The sequence below is a fragment of the Natrix helvetica genome (genome assembly GCF_964273705.1).
Source record: "Natrix helvetica genome assembly, chromosome: 1".
NCBI lineage: Eukaryota > Metazoa > Chordata > Lepidosauria > Squamata > Natricidae > Natrix > Natrix helvetica.
The window spans coordinates 366,189,052-366,205,286 of NC_138548.1; the positions used below are offsets into that span (position 1 = coordinate 366,189,052).

The following is a 16,235-nucleotide window of genomic DNA, read 5'->3' on the forward strand; positions in this document are numbered from 1 at the left end:
GTGAAGATCTGTCTGTAATTCTCAGAGATTCTGTGTCAAGTCTTTCCTTGCACAGCACTGCATTTCAAAAATATGTACATGTCAGCTTTTCAGCTAGATAAGATCTGTTGTCATAAATTCACCTTTGAAAAACTGTTTATCGGGCATTTGCTGATTGTGAAGGAGATGAATTCACGTTCGTTTAATAAAAAGGCTTTTGTCGGGACCAGGAATCTTGGTGCTTTTGGGGGAAGTCTAAGTCAATCATCTGGCCAGGAAAAGCCATCCAGTATCTCCATTTCCCATATTCGTCTAGGTCGGGTGTCGGCAACCCGCGGTTCGAGAGCTGAATGCAACTCTTTCATCGATCTGCTGTGGCAGTCGATGTTCCCACCACTGGCTGGCCCTGCCCCTCGCCCTCCCCTCCCAGTCACTCCTCTCCTGGCCTGAGAAGGTAAAGTCGAGGGCGGGGAATGGAGATTTGCTCCATATTCCAGCACAGGAGCAAAGCGCCCCTGTACTTGCCTTATCTCTCGCTAAGTCTCATGGACACTTCTTCTGGCCCTTGCTAGTATTGCATGCACAAAAAGAGCTGGAAGAAGCACCTGCAAGACCCAGAAGGAGATGAGACACTAGAGAATCAGAATCAGAGAGAAAGAGGGAGGGAGAGAGAAAGGGGAGAGTGAGAAAGAGAACACAGGATCAAATTCCTTTGCTTTCTGCTTTCCCAACTGTGCTGAAGCGAACCATACCAGCAGGAGTCTCCCTCCCTGTTAAGTGGCCCCGCAGAGCCCACTTGAAAACTTGGAGCTTGGCTCCAAATGTTTAGCCCATGAGTCCCTCCCACCTCCCTCCCACTTGCCACGGCGCCCACCTCTACCCAGAGAAACATCACTTGCCTACCCCCCCACCCCCAGAGCAAGTGCAGGGGCACCCGCCTGCCGACTTCTGCCCGCTTAATTGTCTTAACTGTACAAAAATTTCAGGTTGCTTCTCTCCATTATTAGTTTCCATCTATTGTTTCTTGTCTTGCCCTTTGGTGCTTTGGGGGGGGGGGGAATGACCACTTCCTCTTTGTGCCAGCCTCTCAAATACTGGAATATTGCTTTCATGTTACTCCTAATCCTTCTTTTCAATAGAGTAGCCAAACCAAAATCCAAGGTCCTACTCACAGCTACTGTTCTTGAGCCAGGTTTTGACCATATTCTGACTTTGCAAACTGCTTAAGAGTGCTGCAAAGCAGTTTGGAGCGGTATATAAGTTTAAGTGGAATGGCTATTGCTATATAGTTTTTCCCGAGCGTGGATCCTTTTATGACAAGTAAGACTATGATTCCGAGCAAAGCTCTTTCCACATTCCATGCATTTATAGGGCTTCTCTCCCGTGTGGATTTTGTTATGGGAATTAAGATCGTAGATCCGAGCATATGTCTTTCCACACTCCATGCATTTATATGGTTTCTCCCCTGTGTGGATTTTTTTGTGGATACTAAGCCTACTGCTCAGAACAAAGGTCTTTCCACACTCCAGGCATTTATATGGTTTTTCTTCTATGTGGAGCTTCTTGTGGATAGCAAGAACACTCCTGCGAGTAAAGGTCTTTCCACACTGTGTGCATTTATACGGCTTCTCCCCTGTGTGTTTCATCTCATGGGAAATAAAATGACCTCTTTGAGCAAAGGTCTTTCCACACTCCATGCATTTAAATGGTTTCTCTCCGGTGTGGATCATTTTATGGGAAGCAAGATAACCGCTTTGCGCAAAGCTCTTTCCACATTCCATGCATTTATATGGTTTCTCTCCTGTGTGGAGCCTTTTGTGGATAGTAAGTCCACTGCTATGAGTAAAGGTTTTCCCACACTCCATACATTCATACGGCTTCTCCCCTGTGTGGATCTTCTTGTGGATAGTAAGTGTAGTCCTCAGAGCAAACGCCTTTCCACACTCCATACATTTATATGGTTTCTCTCCTGTGTGGAGCTTTGTGTGGATACTAAGTGAATTGTTATGAGTAAAGGTTTTCCCACACACCATGCATTTATATGATTTCTCTCCTGTGTGTATCATCTTATGGGAAGCAAGATAATGGCGTTGAGCAAAGGTCTTTCCACACTCCATGCATTTATATGGTTTCTCTCCTGTGTGGAGTTTTTTGTGGACATTAAGTCCACTTTTATAACTAAAGGTTTTCCCACATTCCATACATTTATATGGTTTCTCTCCTGAGTGGACACTTTTATGGGAAATAAGATGACATCTTTGAGCAAAAGTCTTTCCACACTCCATGCATTTATATGGTCTCTCTCCTGTGTGGATCTTTTTGTGGATAGTAAGTCTACTGCTCAGAGCAAAGGTCTTTCCACACTCCATGCATTTATATGGTTTCTCTCCTGTGTGGATCATTTTGTGGACAGTAAGTCTACTGCTCAGAGCAAAGGTCTTTCCACACTCCATGCATTTATATGGTTTCTCTCCTGTGTGGATCAGTTTGTGGATAGTAAGTCTACTGCTCAGAGCAAAGGCTTTCCCACACTCCATGCATTTATATGGTTTCTCTCCTGAGTGGATCATTTTGTGAGAAATAAGATTACTACATCTTCTGAACTGGTTACCACACTCTCTGCATTTGTATGGCTTCTCCCCAGTATGAATTCTTTTATGGCAAGTAAGTTGCCCATTTGTTCTAAAACATTTTCCACATTCCAAACATTTATAAGGCTTCTCTTTTGTGTCAATCACTTTTTGAGATGCAAGGAAGTTATTTCCAAGAGAAAGAATGAATGTTCCATTATAATTTTGTCCATTGTGTCTTCTTATAGCAACTTCTCCTTTGTTTTGGCTTAAATAGTGTTCATTTACATCTAATTTAGCTTTGATTAGCTCCATACTTTTCCCAAGATAGATGGTCCTTATTTTCTCTTGTTGGGCAAGAAGGTCTTGCCATAGAGCATCAGTGGAAGATGAGTTTTCCTGATACCAATTATTTGACTGGTTCCACTCATGGCTTTCTAATTCCATTCGAAATCCAAATTTCTCTGATCCATCTTTAGCATTGATCAGTTGGAACAGTTCACAGGAATCTTGATTCTCCTGGCCATTATTACCTTCAAAGCAAAAGAGAAATAAAAATGATAAACAAGGTTAGAGAAAAAGATCAAACATTAGAAAGTAAAGTGAATTTCCTTTTGAATTTTTCCGAAATTCCATTAGGTTGTATGTTTCCATGCTTACAGTGGCGTGATATAGACATGATGATTTCTATAATCATGAGTCATGAAAGTTTTGAAAATGTCTAGAAAACATCTCTTTCTTTACAATTGTCTGTCTGTCTGTCTGTCTGTCTGTCTATCATCATTATCTATCTATCTATCTATCTATCTATCTATCTATCTATCTATCTATCTATATCATCTATCTATCTATCTATCATCTATCTATCTATCTATCTATCTATCTATCTATCTATCTATCCATCCATCCATCCATCTATCATCTATCTATCATCTATCTATCTATCTATCTATCTATCTATCTATCTATCTATCTATCTATCATCTATCTATCTATCTATATCATCTATCTATCTATCTATCATCTATCTATCTATCTATCTATCTATCTATCTATCTATCCATCCATCCATCCATCCATCCATCCATCCATCTATCATCTATCTATCATCATCTATCTATCTATCTATCTATCTATCTATCTATCTATCTATCTATCTATCTATCATCTATCTATCTATCTATCTATCTATCATCTATCTATCTATCCATCCATCCATCCATCCATCCATCTATCATCTATCTATCTATCTATCTATCTATCTATCTATCGTCTATCTATCCATCCATCCATCCATCCATCTATCATCTATCTATCTATCTATCTATCTATCTATCTATCTATCGTCTATCTATCTATCCATCCATCCATCCATCCATCTATCATCTATCTATCCATCCATCCATCCATCCATCCATCTATCATCTATCTATCTATCTACCTATCTACCCATCCATCCATCCATCCATCCATCCATCCATCCATCTGCAAATCTAACTCAAAATCAGTTTTGAGTTAAGGAATGATCAGGGAAAACATCCAACAGTAGCATATAGGAGAAAAGTAAAGACTTATTGGGGTAGGTTAATTTCAGCAGAGACCTGTGAGAAATGAATCACTTTTGAAACAAGCTCCTCCTTCCCCAGTGTACCCTGGAACAACTGCTGCATGTGTCTGCCTGGCGGGTGAGAATCCCCGCTCGGCCTGTTCCTTGATCCCAGCGATGAGATTTTGGAGCTAAATCCTTGCTTGAAGCCTCCCATTGGTTTGTAAGCACTCTTCGCACTGAGACTGGAAAGAATGGGAGGCTTTAAGAATGGTTATTTCGCTGCACCAAGGTCTCATCGGCTTGAAAGGACTTTATACAATAATACAATAGTAGAGTTGGAAGGGACCTTGGAGGCCTTCTAGTCCAACCCCCTGCCTGGGCAGGAAACCCTATACCATTTCAGGCAAATGGCTACCCAACATCTTCTTAAAGACTTCCAGTGTTGGGGCATTCACAACTTCTGGAGGCAACTTCTGTTCCACTGATTAATTGTTCTAACTGTCAGGAAATTTCTCCTCAGTTCTGGCCGGATCAGGTACAGCCTTCTGTTCACAGACAACAAAGGGCTAAGCTACTTTAGTGCGAGATCACATGAGACCAGTAGTACAAGACCTCAGGGTACTGATCTCACGTGACCTCACACTGCAGTACTGTAGGCTTGTGTTCTTTATGAACTGAGGACTGCATGAGGTCCGACTTCTTAAGAGTCCAAGTTCACAGCAGGGCAAAAGTCTTTGAAAACACATTCCTCTCACATGACGTGCAGAAGACTCATAGCAGCAATCTTTTTTATATTTTACAGATATGAAATGGCACAGAAAGGATGTAAACAAAGAGACACTGACTCTTTCCTTTCTTGGAGTAGGAGAAGGCCAGATCCTTTCCTTCTCCCTCCTCCCAGGAGACGATATCGGATTAGTGACTTTTTAAATTTAAAACAACTAACTATAATCTGTACATTTGAACTCTCTGATTGGGGACAAGAAAACTCTTACCGAGAGAGACCACGTTCGTATAGTTTTCAAGCATGACTTCCGAATGCAACGCTTTCTGGTCAGGATCCAGCTGAGACCATTCCTCCTCAGAGAAATACACAGCCACCTCCTCGAAGGACACGAGACTCCCCTGAACACGAGAAAAAGAACAGAATTGGAGGATTCGCAAGCTCTGTTCATCTTCATCCATGACTTAGAAAAGAGGATAGAAGGGGAACTCATCAAATTTGCAGACAAGACCAAATTGACAGGAATACCAACACTCCAGAAGATAAGCTTGAGATATAGAAGGATCGAAAGATTGGGTCCCATCTAACAAAATGAAAATCAACGGTGAGAAATGGAAGGTGCTACATATAGGAAAGAAAATCCAAACGCAAAGGCACAGAATAAGTGATATCAGGCTCAACAGTTAGTAGAAAGTGAAACAGGGATCTTGGAGTTCTAGTAGACAATCACTTGAGCCAGCAGCGTAGCTACAGTTGCCAAATACACACCCCCACCAACAGATTCATAGGTAGCATTAAGAGGGGGATAGACTCAAGATCAAATGTTAGTATCACTTTATAATGCCTTGCTAAGACCACATTTAGAATGTTGCATCCAGTTTTGGTTGCCAGATTTAAAAAAGATTTTGAGACTCTAGAAAGAGTGCAGAGAAGAGCAACAAAAATTATTAGTGGACTGGAGGCTAAAACATACAATGAACTGTTGCTGGAATTGGGTATGTCTGGTTTAATGAAAAGAAGGACTAGGGGTGACATGATAGCACTGTTTTAGAAGCAATGGATGGAAACTATTCAAGGAGAGAACCAAACTTCAACTAAAGAGAAATTTCGTGACAGTGAGATAAATTAATCAATGAAATGACTTGCCTCCAGAAATTGTGGGTGCTCCAACACTGGAGGTGGTTAAGAAGAAATTGGACAGCCATTTATCTGAAATGTTATAGCGCTTCCCGTCTGAGCAGGAGTGGGGGTTGGACTAGAAGACCTCCAAGATCCCTACCAACTTTGATATTCTGTTCCATTGTTCCCAAATTCCCAAAGCAAAGATATGCACTACGTTAAGTGGCTGTGCTTCACACAAGTCCTAGTTTGAGGTAAGAAAATGGGCAAACATGAAAATTGCTTTAAGTGAAAAAATATTTGGGGAAGTTTTATCAAGTTTATTGATTCAGCAAAGACTTCAGTGCCTTTCGGTACATTAATCCCACTTCTGGATCAACTGATCTATTGCTCTGTCTAACATTGATTGATCTAGTAGTCTCAGCCATTGGCTGAATCAAAGATAAAAAGAAAGAAAAAATTCCCCGGGAACGTCATTTCTCAGTCTTTCCAAAGTGGGAATATTTGATGTCCTAATCAGTGGATTGGAAATTATTTAGTAGCCCATAGTATATTGATTACACACTCTATGTGGCCACTCCCTTTGGATTTTAATAGTATGCTTTATTTTTTAATATGATTTTTTTTATTTTTGAACTGGAGGTTATAAAGAAAGCTTTTCAAAAATGGTAATGTGGCAAATATTTATTTTTCGTTATCCTTGCACAATTGCAAGTCAAAGAATTACAAAAAGACAGCAACTTGAATCTGCTATTCTGCTGTCCATGTTGTGGAAGAACACAAAAATAACCCAGTCCAAACAAGGGGGGAAAATAGAAGGAGGGAGCACTCTGCACATTTCCTACTTCATTTCCTGGAGGGAGAATACAAATTTAATAACTTTTCCCTTTCTTACTTGATTTGGAGGTTCAACCGCTGTTTGAGCTCCATCATAAATTCTCTGTCCATTCTCTGTAGGGAATAAATAATACCAAAATGCATAATTAACAAAATAGGAGGAGGTATTCTATAGAAGAACAGAGAGAGTGAAGGTAAGACTGAGGATGGGTAATCTGAGGATATACGATTACCTCCTAAGATGTCCTGACTTTGATCTTCCCAGGGGATCCCCCTTAAAAATAGCTCCTGAGGGAGATTTGGTGGGTTGTTCTTTCTCTCAGGATCTCTGATCTCCACATTGCAGCACTTCAAATAGGAGGAAGGAAAAAAAGAAGCAGAATTAATGTACATCACGCAACATAAAGTAGGGGGGGGGGGGGACAATGGAAAAATGTCCTACAAGGATTGGTGGGACATCATCACATATTATTAATGCAGAGAAATCTGATAGGAAGGGGTGAAGTATTCAAACACATTCTCTATTCCATTCTGAGCTTCCTAAAAGTCTCTCACCTGCAACTCGTTCTGGTCCTTCTGCTCCTCTGCCTGGCTCAGGAGGAAGCCTTCCGCCAGGGCCACCGCCTGGGAGCTGCTCTCTGCTCCACACTCCCGCACCCAGCTCTCCATCTCTGGAGGCAGAAGAGCCAGGAGCTGCTCCAGAACCACCAGGTCCATCATCTGGGCTTTGGTGTGTTTTTCTGGTCTCAGCCATCGCCTACTAAAGTCATGGAGTCGGCTGCAAAGTCCTCGGGGACCTTCAGCCTCCCCATATTGCCACGGCTGAACTTCTGAAGGGCGGATGGTTTCCTCCTCCAGGATCTTCTGTCCAGTCTTTGTCCAGAGCTTCCCCCCCTTCCCAGGCTGAGCAGCTGAAGGGCCTTTTCCGCTTCCCTCCTTGGCCAAAGGTTGTGTCTCCATCCTTTCTCTGTCCTGCAGAGCAACTCCAGGTGGGTGCAATGACTCTTCTGGGTCTCCAGACGCCTTTTCCTTCACGGGGCAATTTCTGGGGCTCCAGGACGGATCCCTGCAAGTTATTCCGCTCTTTGTTTTCCTCCCCAAGAGAAACTTTTGCCTTGCAAAGATTTCAGGTTTCTGCATCTGAGATGGAAGGAAAAAATAAAAGCCAAGAATTAGAAATTAAAATTTATCCAATGAAAAACATTCCCCCAACCTGCCCGGAGCCCCAAGCGGCTCATCCCAGCGCAGGGCGGAGTCCCCACCCACCACCCAAGCAGGGACCGCAAGGAAGCAGCTGGAGAGGCAGCTTCTCTCACCCTCCGGAGACAGGATCGGGTCCTCAGAGAGCCTGGTGCGAATCCTGCCTCCTCCCCGCCCGGCTTCTCTCCTCTCCTGCTGGGCCTCCGCAACCCCCCCCCCACTCGGGGTCTTCCCGAGACACCTGTAAGGGAAGGGAGCCCAGGATCCCCGCCGCATTCCAGGCATCCCCGCTTCCCCTGCATGTAGGGTGCGGCTGGGGAGCATGGGACAAGGGAAGAGCCCATCATCCTCACCCGAGGCACATCTGCATCTCTCCCCGCCAGACTCTCCCGCAGCATCCCCCGAGTTCTGCGGAACTTCAGGGGTTAAGGAGAGTGAGTGCGGCGTCCTAGAGCGGCAAGCGCTTGTCATCTCACGTCCTTCGCAGCTTCCTCCGGAACGGCCGCTGTGACGTCCGCCCTCCAGGAGCCCAATGGGGAAGCGCCTGGCTCTCCCTTGTCTTTGTGGAAGTCGCCCCCTGGTGGATTTGGCCGCAAAGTGCCAGGATTCTACAAAGGGCGGGAAAGAGGAGAGCGGCTGAGGGGAAGGGAGAGGTCAGGGATGATGGGCGTGGGAGTCGGGGGAAAGGCCCCTCCCGTCACGGCCACCCTGAGCTAAAAGAAAAAAAGACTAGTTTCAAAATGGAGAAAAGTTTGAAATCTCTGGATATTCCGAAAATTTTACCTCATAACGAAGCTCTTTAATTGAGAAACAAAGAGGAGAAAAGCTTGTTTCATCTCTGACTGGGTGGAATTACGAAATTAAGAAAGGAAGATCAATAATACAATACAATATCAGAGTTGGAAGGGACCTTGGAGGCCTTCTAGTCCAACCCCCTGCCTAGGCAGGAAACCCTATACCGTTCCAGACAAATGGCTATCCAACATCTTCTTAAAGACTTCCAGTGTTGGGGCATTCACAACTTCTGGAGGCAAGCTGTTCCACTGATTAATTGTCCTAACTGTCAGGAAGTTTCTCCTCAGTTCTAAGTTGCTTCTCTCCTTGATTAGTTTCCACCCATTGCTTCTTGTTCTACCCTCAGGTGCCTTGGAAAATAGTTTGACTCCCTCTTCTTTGTGGCAACCCCTGAGATATTGGAACACTGCTATCATGTCTCCCCTAGTCCTTCTTTCTCTTAAGCTAAACATACCCAGTTCCTGCAACCGTTCTTCATATGTTTTAGTCTCCAGTCCCCTAATCATCTTTGTTGCTCTTCACTGCATTCGTTCTATAGTCTCCACATCTTTTTTACATTGTGGTGACCAAAACAGAATGCAGTATTCCTGAGAATTCCCACAGCTTCTTGTTCTACTGTCAGGTGTTTTGGAGAATAGCCTGACTTCCTCTTCTTTGTGGCAGCCTCTGAGATAATGGAAGAACTCTAGCATGTCTCCCCTAGTCCTTCTTTTCATCAAACTAGACATACTCAGTTCCTGCAACCGTTCTTCATGTGTTTTAGCCTCCATTCCCCTACATCTTGGTTGCTCTTCTCTTCACTCTTTCAAGAGTCTTCACATCTTTTTTACATTGTGGCAACCAAAACTGGATGGAGTATTTCAAGTGTGGCCTTACCAAGGCATTATACAGTGGTATTAACACTTCAAGTGATCTTGATTCTATCCCTCTGTTGTTGCAGCCTAGAACTGTGTTGGCTTTTTTGGCAGCTGCTGCACACGGCTGGCTCCTATTTAAATGGTTGTCCACTAGAACTCCAAGATCCCTTTCACAGTTACTACTACTGAGCAAGGTACCACCTATACTGTACCTGTGCATTCCGTTTTTGTTGCCTAAATGTAGAACCTTACTCTTTTCACCATTGAATTTCATTTTATTAGATAGTGCCCAATGTTCAAGTTTGTCAAGATCCTTCTGTATCTTAAGCCTATATTCTGGAGTGTTGGCTATTCCTGCCAGCTTGGTGTCATCTGCAAATTTGATGAGTTCCCCATTCATCCCCTCATCCAAATCATTGATGAAGATGTTGAAGAGTATTGGGTCTAAAACAGAGCCTTGGGGTACTCCACTGCATACTTCCCTCCATGTAGATGCAGTTCCATTGAGGACTACACGATGAGTGCGGTTGGTCAGCCAGTTACGAATTCATCTGGTGGTGATGCTGTCTAACCCACTTTCTTCTACTTTATTTAGTAGTAGGTTATGGTCTACTTTATCAAATGCCTTGCTGAAGTCCAAGTAAATTATATCGACAGCATTCCTCTGGTCCACTAATTTTGTCACTTTGTCAAAGAATGCAATAAGATTAATCTGGCATGATCTGTTTTTGACAAACCCATGTTGACTTTTGGCTATTACTTTGTTTACTTCTAGGTGTTCGCTAATTTGTTGCTTGATTATCTTTTCTAGAATCTTCCCTGGTATTGAGGTCAGGCTGATAGGTCTCTAGTTTCCTGGATCTATTTTTTTCCCTTTTTTGAAGATGGGAACCACATCAGCTCTTTTCTAGTCCTCTAGCAGTTCCCAGGTGCTCCATAATCTATGAAAGATGTAGTTCAGTGGTTCTGAGATCTTGTCTGCAATTTCCTTCAGAACCCTGGGGGGTAAACCATTCGGTCCTGGTGATTTGAACTCATCTAGGGTAGACAGGTGCTCACTTACCATTTTCTTCTCTATTTCAACTTGTGTTCCTAATCTGATTTTTGTGGTGCTGTTTTTGATAGGTTGGACTTTTTTTCCCCTTTGTGTAAAGACAGATGCAAAAAATGATTGTGGAAAAGGAATATCAGTCTAAACTATAATGGGGGGGAAAACATTTTTACGTAGGGATTGAGTAGGAAATTCACCTCAACCAATGTGACTAGGAAGCTTAAGCCCTTTGGATAATTTATGGAGGGATATATCATTGGACCATAAATGAAAAGTGAAAATGAAAATATTCCACCACATTTGGAGTCGACAATGACACAAAAAGGTTAGTGACAGTAAGCAAAACAAGAGAATTTTAAAGGGTGGAAAAGTGGTTAAAAATCCATTTTAAAAGGAGGTAACTTTTAATTTGTATGTATCTATTTCTTTTCTGCATTTGACACAGAAAGTTTAATAATCCAAATTTATCCAAAAACAGCCTGGAAAATGGACCAAAAAGGGGCTGGAAAAGGCCCGTAAAACGGGCTGCACGTCCCATTTTGGCTGGCAGGGTGCTGCAGAGGCATCTGTGTGAGGTTAATTGGTTAATCAGTAGTTGGCAAACCACATTGATTAAATCAGTCAAAGTCCACATTCCTTCCTCTAATTCTTTTGCTTACAAGAAAAGCACGATGGAATCTACACGTAGACATCACATTCCATGCAGCAAAATATTAACTAAAGTGGAGAGTCATGTATCTATACCATGAGGTGTCCATGAGGAAAGCATGCATCTGTAAACCAATCAATAGTTGCCAAGTAGATTTTCTGTTCAATGAGCTTTTGCTATTCTGAGAAGTTTGACAATAAAAGGGAGCCCCGAACAATGCTCTGTGTGGGTGCCCTTCGACCTTATTCCTGTCTGCGTCTGCTTTTCTATGTTACCAACACATCTGTTCTCCCCCACCACACGCATTGTCTCCCCCCCCCCCTCGTGTGCACCACCCACTGGGGAGAGCTACAATGCTTATCCAGCCCTCAAAGAAATCCAGTTTGACATCCCTGGTCTATATAAACAGTGTGTTGTCTTGGTACAGTTAATTTGAACAATAGTCATCATCATCATAACAATAGTATTTATAATATTAGTAATAATCATATAATCACAGTCATGCCTCATAACAATCATAAACATATAATGAGAATAGTGCTTAATTATACATTTGATAAACCATTTTTACAATATTAGTCATTCTCTTGTATTTTTAAAGAAATCTAATTTTTGTTTCTACTAATTTAACCATTGATAACATGAATCCCAAATTAAAATATATTCAGTGTCTTCCTTGCCTTGAATTTTAAGTGTTAGTCTATTCATTTCTGCACATTCTAGTACTTTTTTATTACATTCTCTTCTGTAAGGATCTGTTATTCCAGTGTTACGCAAATGGAATTCTAGCCAATGTTAATACATGTAATATTAAATACGTATTTCCTTTAGTATATTTTTCTAATATAATGCCCAACTGAAATATTTCTAGTTTTAAGTCTTTGTGCTCTTTTAACATTATTTCTATCCAAGTGTGTATTTTTGTCCAATATTTTTTTGCCATAGGGCATGTCCACCACATGTGGTAACGCAAGCCCGGTGTCTGGTTACATTTCTGGCACTTAGCTGACATGGTCTTAAACATCTTGGCTAGTCTTGCTGGTGGAAAGTGCCAACTGTAAAACATTTTATATAGGTTTTCTTTATATGCTGTTGACATTGTTAATGAATAATTCATCTCCCACAGCTTTTGCCATTTGTCTAATTCTATTGAATAGCCAAAGTTTTTAGCCCACAGTAGCATACTTCCCTTTACTTGTTTTTCCATTCTAAAGCTCAGTAAATAGTTATAACAATTTTTATTAGTTTTTCATTTATTCCTGTTAGGATCTGATCTACCGTATTTTTCGGAGTATAAGACACAGCAAGGTTTTGAAGAGGCAATTTTTTAAAAAAGGTAAGTAGGTAGTGTTGTGGCCCAACAGCGGCCATCTGAGCTGTTGGTGGAATCTGACAGCGATGAACACTATGGGACTGCCCTGGAGGCTGAGGAAGACTCTGGGGGGTGTTCGGGGTCAGAGCAGGGATTAGAGAGGCCTGTTGGCCACCAGGTGGCGTCTGAGTTTGGGACCAGTGAGGAAGAACAAAGGGAGGCTGTCCCTGACGTACTTATGCATAGGGCTGCGAGGAGGAGGGAGCAGCTTTGGAAAAAGGGTCACAGAAGGAAATAGGAGCAGGTGGCTACTGATTGGCCCCTCCCGGAGAGCTTATAGGTGGGGTAACGGGAGGGGAATTTTGCAGGAAACAACAATTTACTGATCCAGTCGTAGAGAAACATTGGGAGAATTTCGTGAGTTCAAGCCTTGCTTCATAGAGATAGCTTTCTGGGCTCCCAACAAAGGGGTTGCTTATCTCTCTCCTTAGTTGTGGCAGACAGCCAAGTCTGTGTCCTTATATATTGTAGAGGCTTGGGACAGAACAGGTAGATTGAGGGATAGAGAGGGAGAGGGAGAGAAATACAGTAGGTAGGTAGGGAGAGAGAGAGAGAGTAGTTAGGTAGGTAGATAAAGGGATAAAGAGAAATACAGTAGGTAGGTAGGGAGAGAGAGAGTAGGTAGGTACGTAGGTAGATAGAGGGGGAGAGAAATACAGTAGATAGGGGGAGAGAGTAGGTAGGTAAGTAGGTAGATAAAGGGGGAGAGAGAGAAAAGTACAGTAGGTAGGTGTTGTGGCCCAGCCGGTGCCGCTGTCACCAGACTCCGAGAGTGATACTCCATACGAGTCAGCTCCAGAGGAGGTGGGCGATCCTGGACAGGATTTGGAGGCTGAGCAGGAATCCGAGAGTCTGGTCGGCCACCAGGTGGCGCCAGAGGCATGGAGCAGCGGTGAGAGCCCGAGGAGGAGGGCTCCCGATGCCCTGCCTTGGAGCAGCGGAGAGGACAGTGACTCAGGACTTAGCAGGGCGTTTCTAGATGCCCGTTTCTGGCACGCCCACAAACGCAAGAAGCGTGGGCGTAATTATAGGCAGTAAAGAGCTCTCAGGTGCTGTTTGGGAGACGCCCTTTTTAGGTTATAAAAGGGTTGACTCTGGAGAGGCTCTGCGTAGCAATCAACAAAGGACTTAAGCCAGCAACTCTAGTCTGGGATCCTGGCCAGCTGGATAGCGGCTTTTGTGTGTTCTATCTCTATGAGTTCTGTCTTGGTGGCTTGCTGCCACAAAACCTCTTGTCTGTTGGTGTAATAAACCTTGTTCCCTTGTACTGTTCTGGAGTGTGTGTGCTGTGTGGGCAACGGAGGAAGGGGGGTCAGAACAGGTAGGTAGGTAGGGAAAGAGAGTAGGTAGGTAGGAAGATGTTTCCAGGTGTATTTATCCATGTGCTGGAGAAGGAAATTGCTGACAATCTGCAGCACCTAAGACTTGTTTCTGCTGGCACAGCACTTGATCAATGTAATTCTCATCAATCAGTTAAAGAGCTTTCCAAAAGGGGGGAAAATTTTTTTGCACTCTGCAAACCTCCCAAAAATGTCCCATTGTTTTAAAAAAAGGCATGAATAGCCTTGGGGGGGGGGCTTGCAGAGTGCTCCTGGAGGGGGTGGGCCCCCCAGAAATGGCTGGTTTGTCACAAAAATGTTGCATTTTTGTCAAAAAAAATGCATGCATAGCCTTATGAAGGCTTATAGAGTGCTGCTGGGGGGGGGGGGGGGGAAGAGGCCGTTCTTTGATCATTTCTGCCCTCTTCAGCCCCCAGCAGCTCTCTGAAAGCCTCCACAAGGGTATGCACAGCCATTTTGGTGAAGTGGGCAGGTCTTCGAGGGGCAAAAAATGCTGTATTCGACGTATAAGACACACCCAGATTTTCAGCCTGTTTTTGGGGGGGAAATGGTGTGTCTTATACTCCGAAAAATACGGTAATTATGTTTGTTTTTTGTAAAAATCTTATATTTTGACATCTTTCTCATATCTTGAATTTATTTGTACATGCAGCCATCATGGTAAATTGATCCCTTGCCTATTCAGTTCCTGTTTATTTTTAAGTTCCCGGGTTCTGGAGGCCCTATAGAGGCTGGAAATGGGCCCGTTTCTAGACTTGGGGGGGGGGCATTTTTTGCCCTCCCAGAACCTTTGCGGAGGCCCTGCACTTACCTAGCATGATGGACGGGCAGCACAGAGACTCCTGGGGGGGGGGGAGGTGTGGGCAGGGCCTGCTGGTCCTTGCAACAACCGTTTTGGCAAACTGGATGCAAAATTAACATCCAGTTCGCCTGAACCAATCCCACCCCTGGCTGTGGGCAAAGACGGAGAGAGTGGGCAGGTGGCTGCGCATCTATTGGGTTGGATCACGTGCCTCCTCCAAACCTCTGTGCCCCTGCTGGTGTTTGTCAGGGGAAAAAATTTCACCCTGAACTAGTGAGGCTTAGACCGCCGGCTTTTCCAAACAGGCATATCTTCGAGAAGCGAAAATGAAGTCCATTAACAAGTTCTAATTAAAAACAAGCTTTAATACAAAAATAAGAACATAAGAAAATAAAGCAAATCTAATTGTTACATTTTGGCAAAAGCAATTTGTCTCCCAGTTTCCTGGCAGACGGACAAAGATCAAAAGGAAAGAAGTCTCTGGAATGTGTAATGAGCAGACACAGTACATCATTGCTGATAAGACCTTATGACCTGCGCAGTAACTCTTTCAGTAACTATTCAGTTCAGTTCGACTAGCAAACAAATTAACGCAGTGACAGTGTTGCTGCCATAAGGTGAGGCAAGAGTTGGTCCAAGGGTGGTGTGTGATTTCACACTGCAGTATTTTAGGCCTGTGTTCTTTAGGAACTGAGGACTGCACAAGGTCCAGGGCAAAAGTCTTTGAAAATAAAGAGGCCTTCCCTTTCTCTGCAAAGCATTTTGCCGTGGATCTGCAGGCCTTGGTTAGTAAAGAACAGAGGCCTAAAGTACTGTAGTACGATATCACGCGAGATCAGTAAGTCTGAGACCTTGCACTACTTGTCTCACATGATCTTGCATTAAACTAGGTTTGGCATTTGTTTTCTGGAAATGGACCAAAGCAGGCAAAGGAACTGATGGCTGGCCACATCGTCGCACGGTAAGACTCAGCGGGGTGGGATGGGAAATAGACTCTCTGGAAAACGCAGCTTGTGTCTTGCAGTTGTTGTGAACTCCAGTCTTAAGTGGAGGAAGATGGGACACAGGCAGGGAAGCCACGATCAGAAAAAAGCCAACACAGTTCTAGGCTGCATCAACAGAGGGATAGAATCAAGATCACGTGAAGTGTTAATACCACTTTATAATGCCTTGGTAAGGCCACACTTGGAATACTGCATTCAGTTCTGGTCGCCACGATGTAAAAAAGATGTGGAGACTCTAGAAAGAGTGCAGAGAAGAGCAACAAAGATGATTAGGGGACTGGAGACTAAAACATATGAAGAACGGTTGCAGGAACTGGGTATGTTTAGCTTAAGAGAAAGAAGGACTAGGGGAGACATGATAGCATTATTCCAATATCTCAGGGGTTG

General features: G+C 43.5%; 1 protein-coding gene across 2 annotated transcripts in view; it reads right to left on the minus strand.

The window, feature by feature from the left end:
* Positions 1–923: 923 nt before the first annotated feature.
* The window catches only part of LOC309384786 (uncharacterized protein), a 51,807-nt gene continuing 36,495 nt past the window's right edge, over positions 924–16,235 (minus strand). The window contains exons 1-5 of one of the 2 annotated variants that reach the window (XM_081938567.1): positions 7,334–7,590; positions 7,012–7,126; positions 6,837–6,892; positions 5,094–5,223; positions 924–3,082 (exon numbers count right to left, since the gene is read on the minus strand). In XM_081938567.1, coding sequence (XP_081794693.1) covers positions 1,242–3,082; positions 5,094–5,223; positions 6,837–6,892; positions 7,012–7,126; positions 7,334–7,498 — 2,307 coding nt within the window. In that variant the 5' untranslated portion in view covers positions 7,499–7,590 and the 3' untranslated portion in view covers positions 924–1,241. Of the gene's footprint in view, positions 3,083–5,093; positions 5,224–6,836; positions 6,893–7,011; positions 7,127–7,333; positions 7,591–16,235 lie in introns of those variants that run through there. The other variant, XM_081938566.1, reaches the window with a different exon arrangement.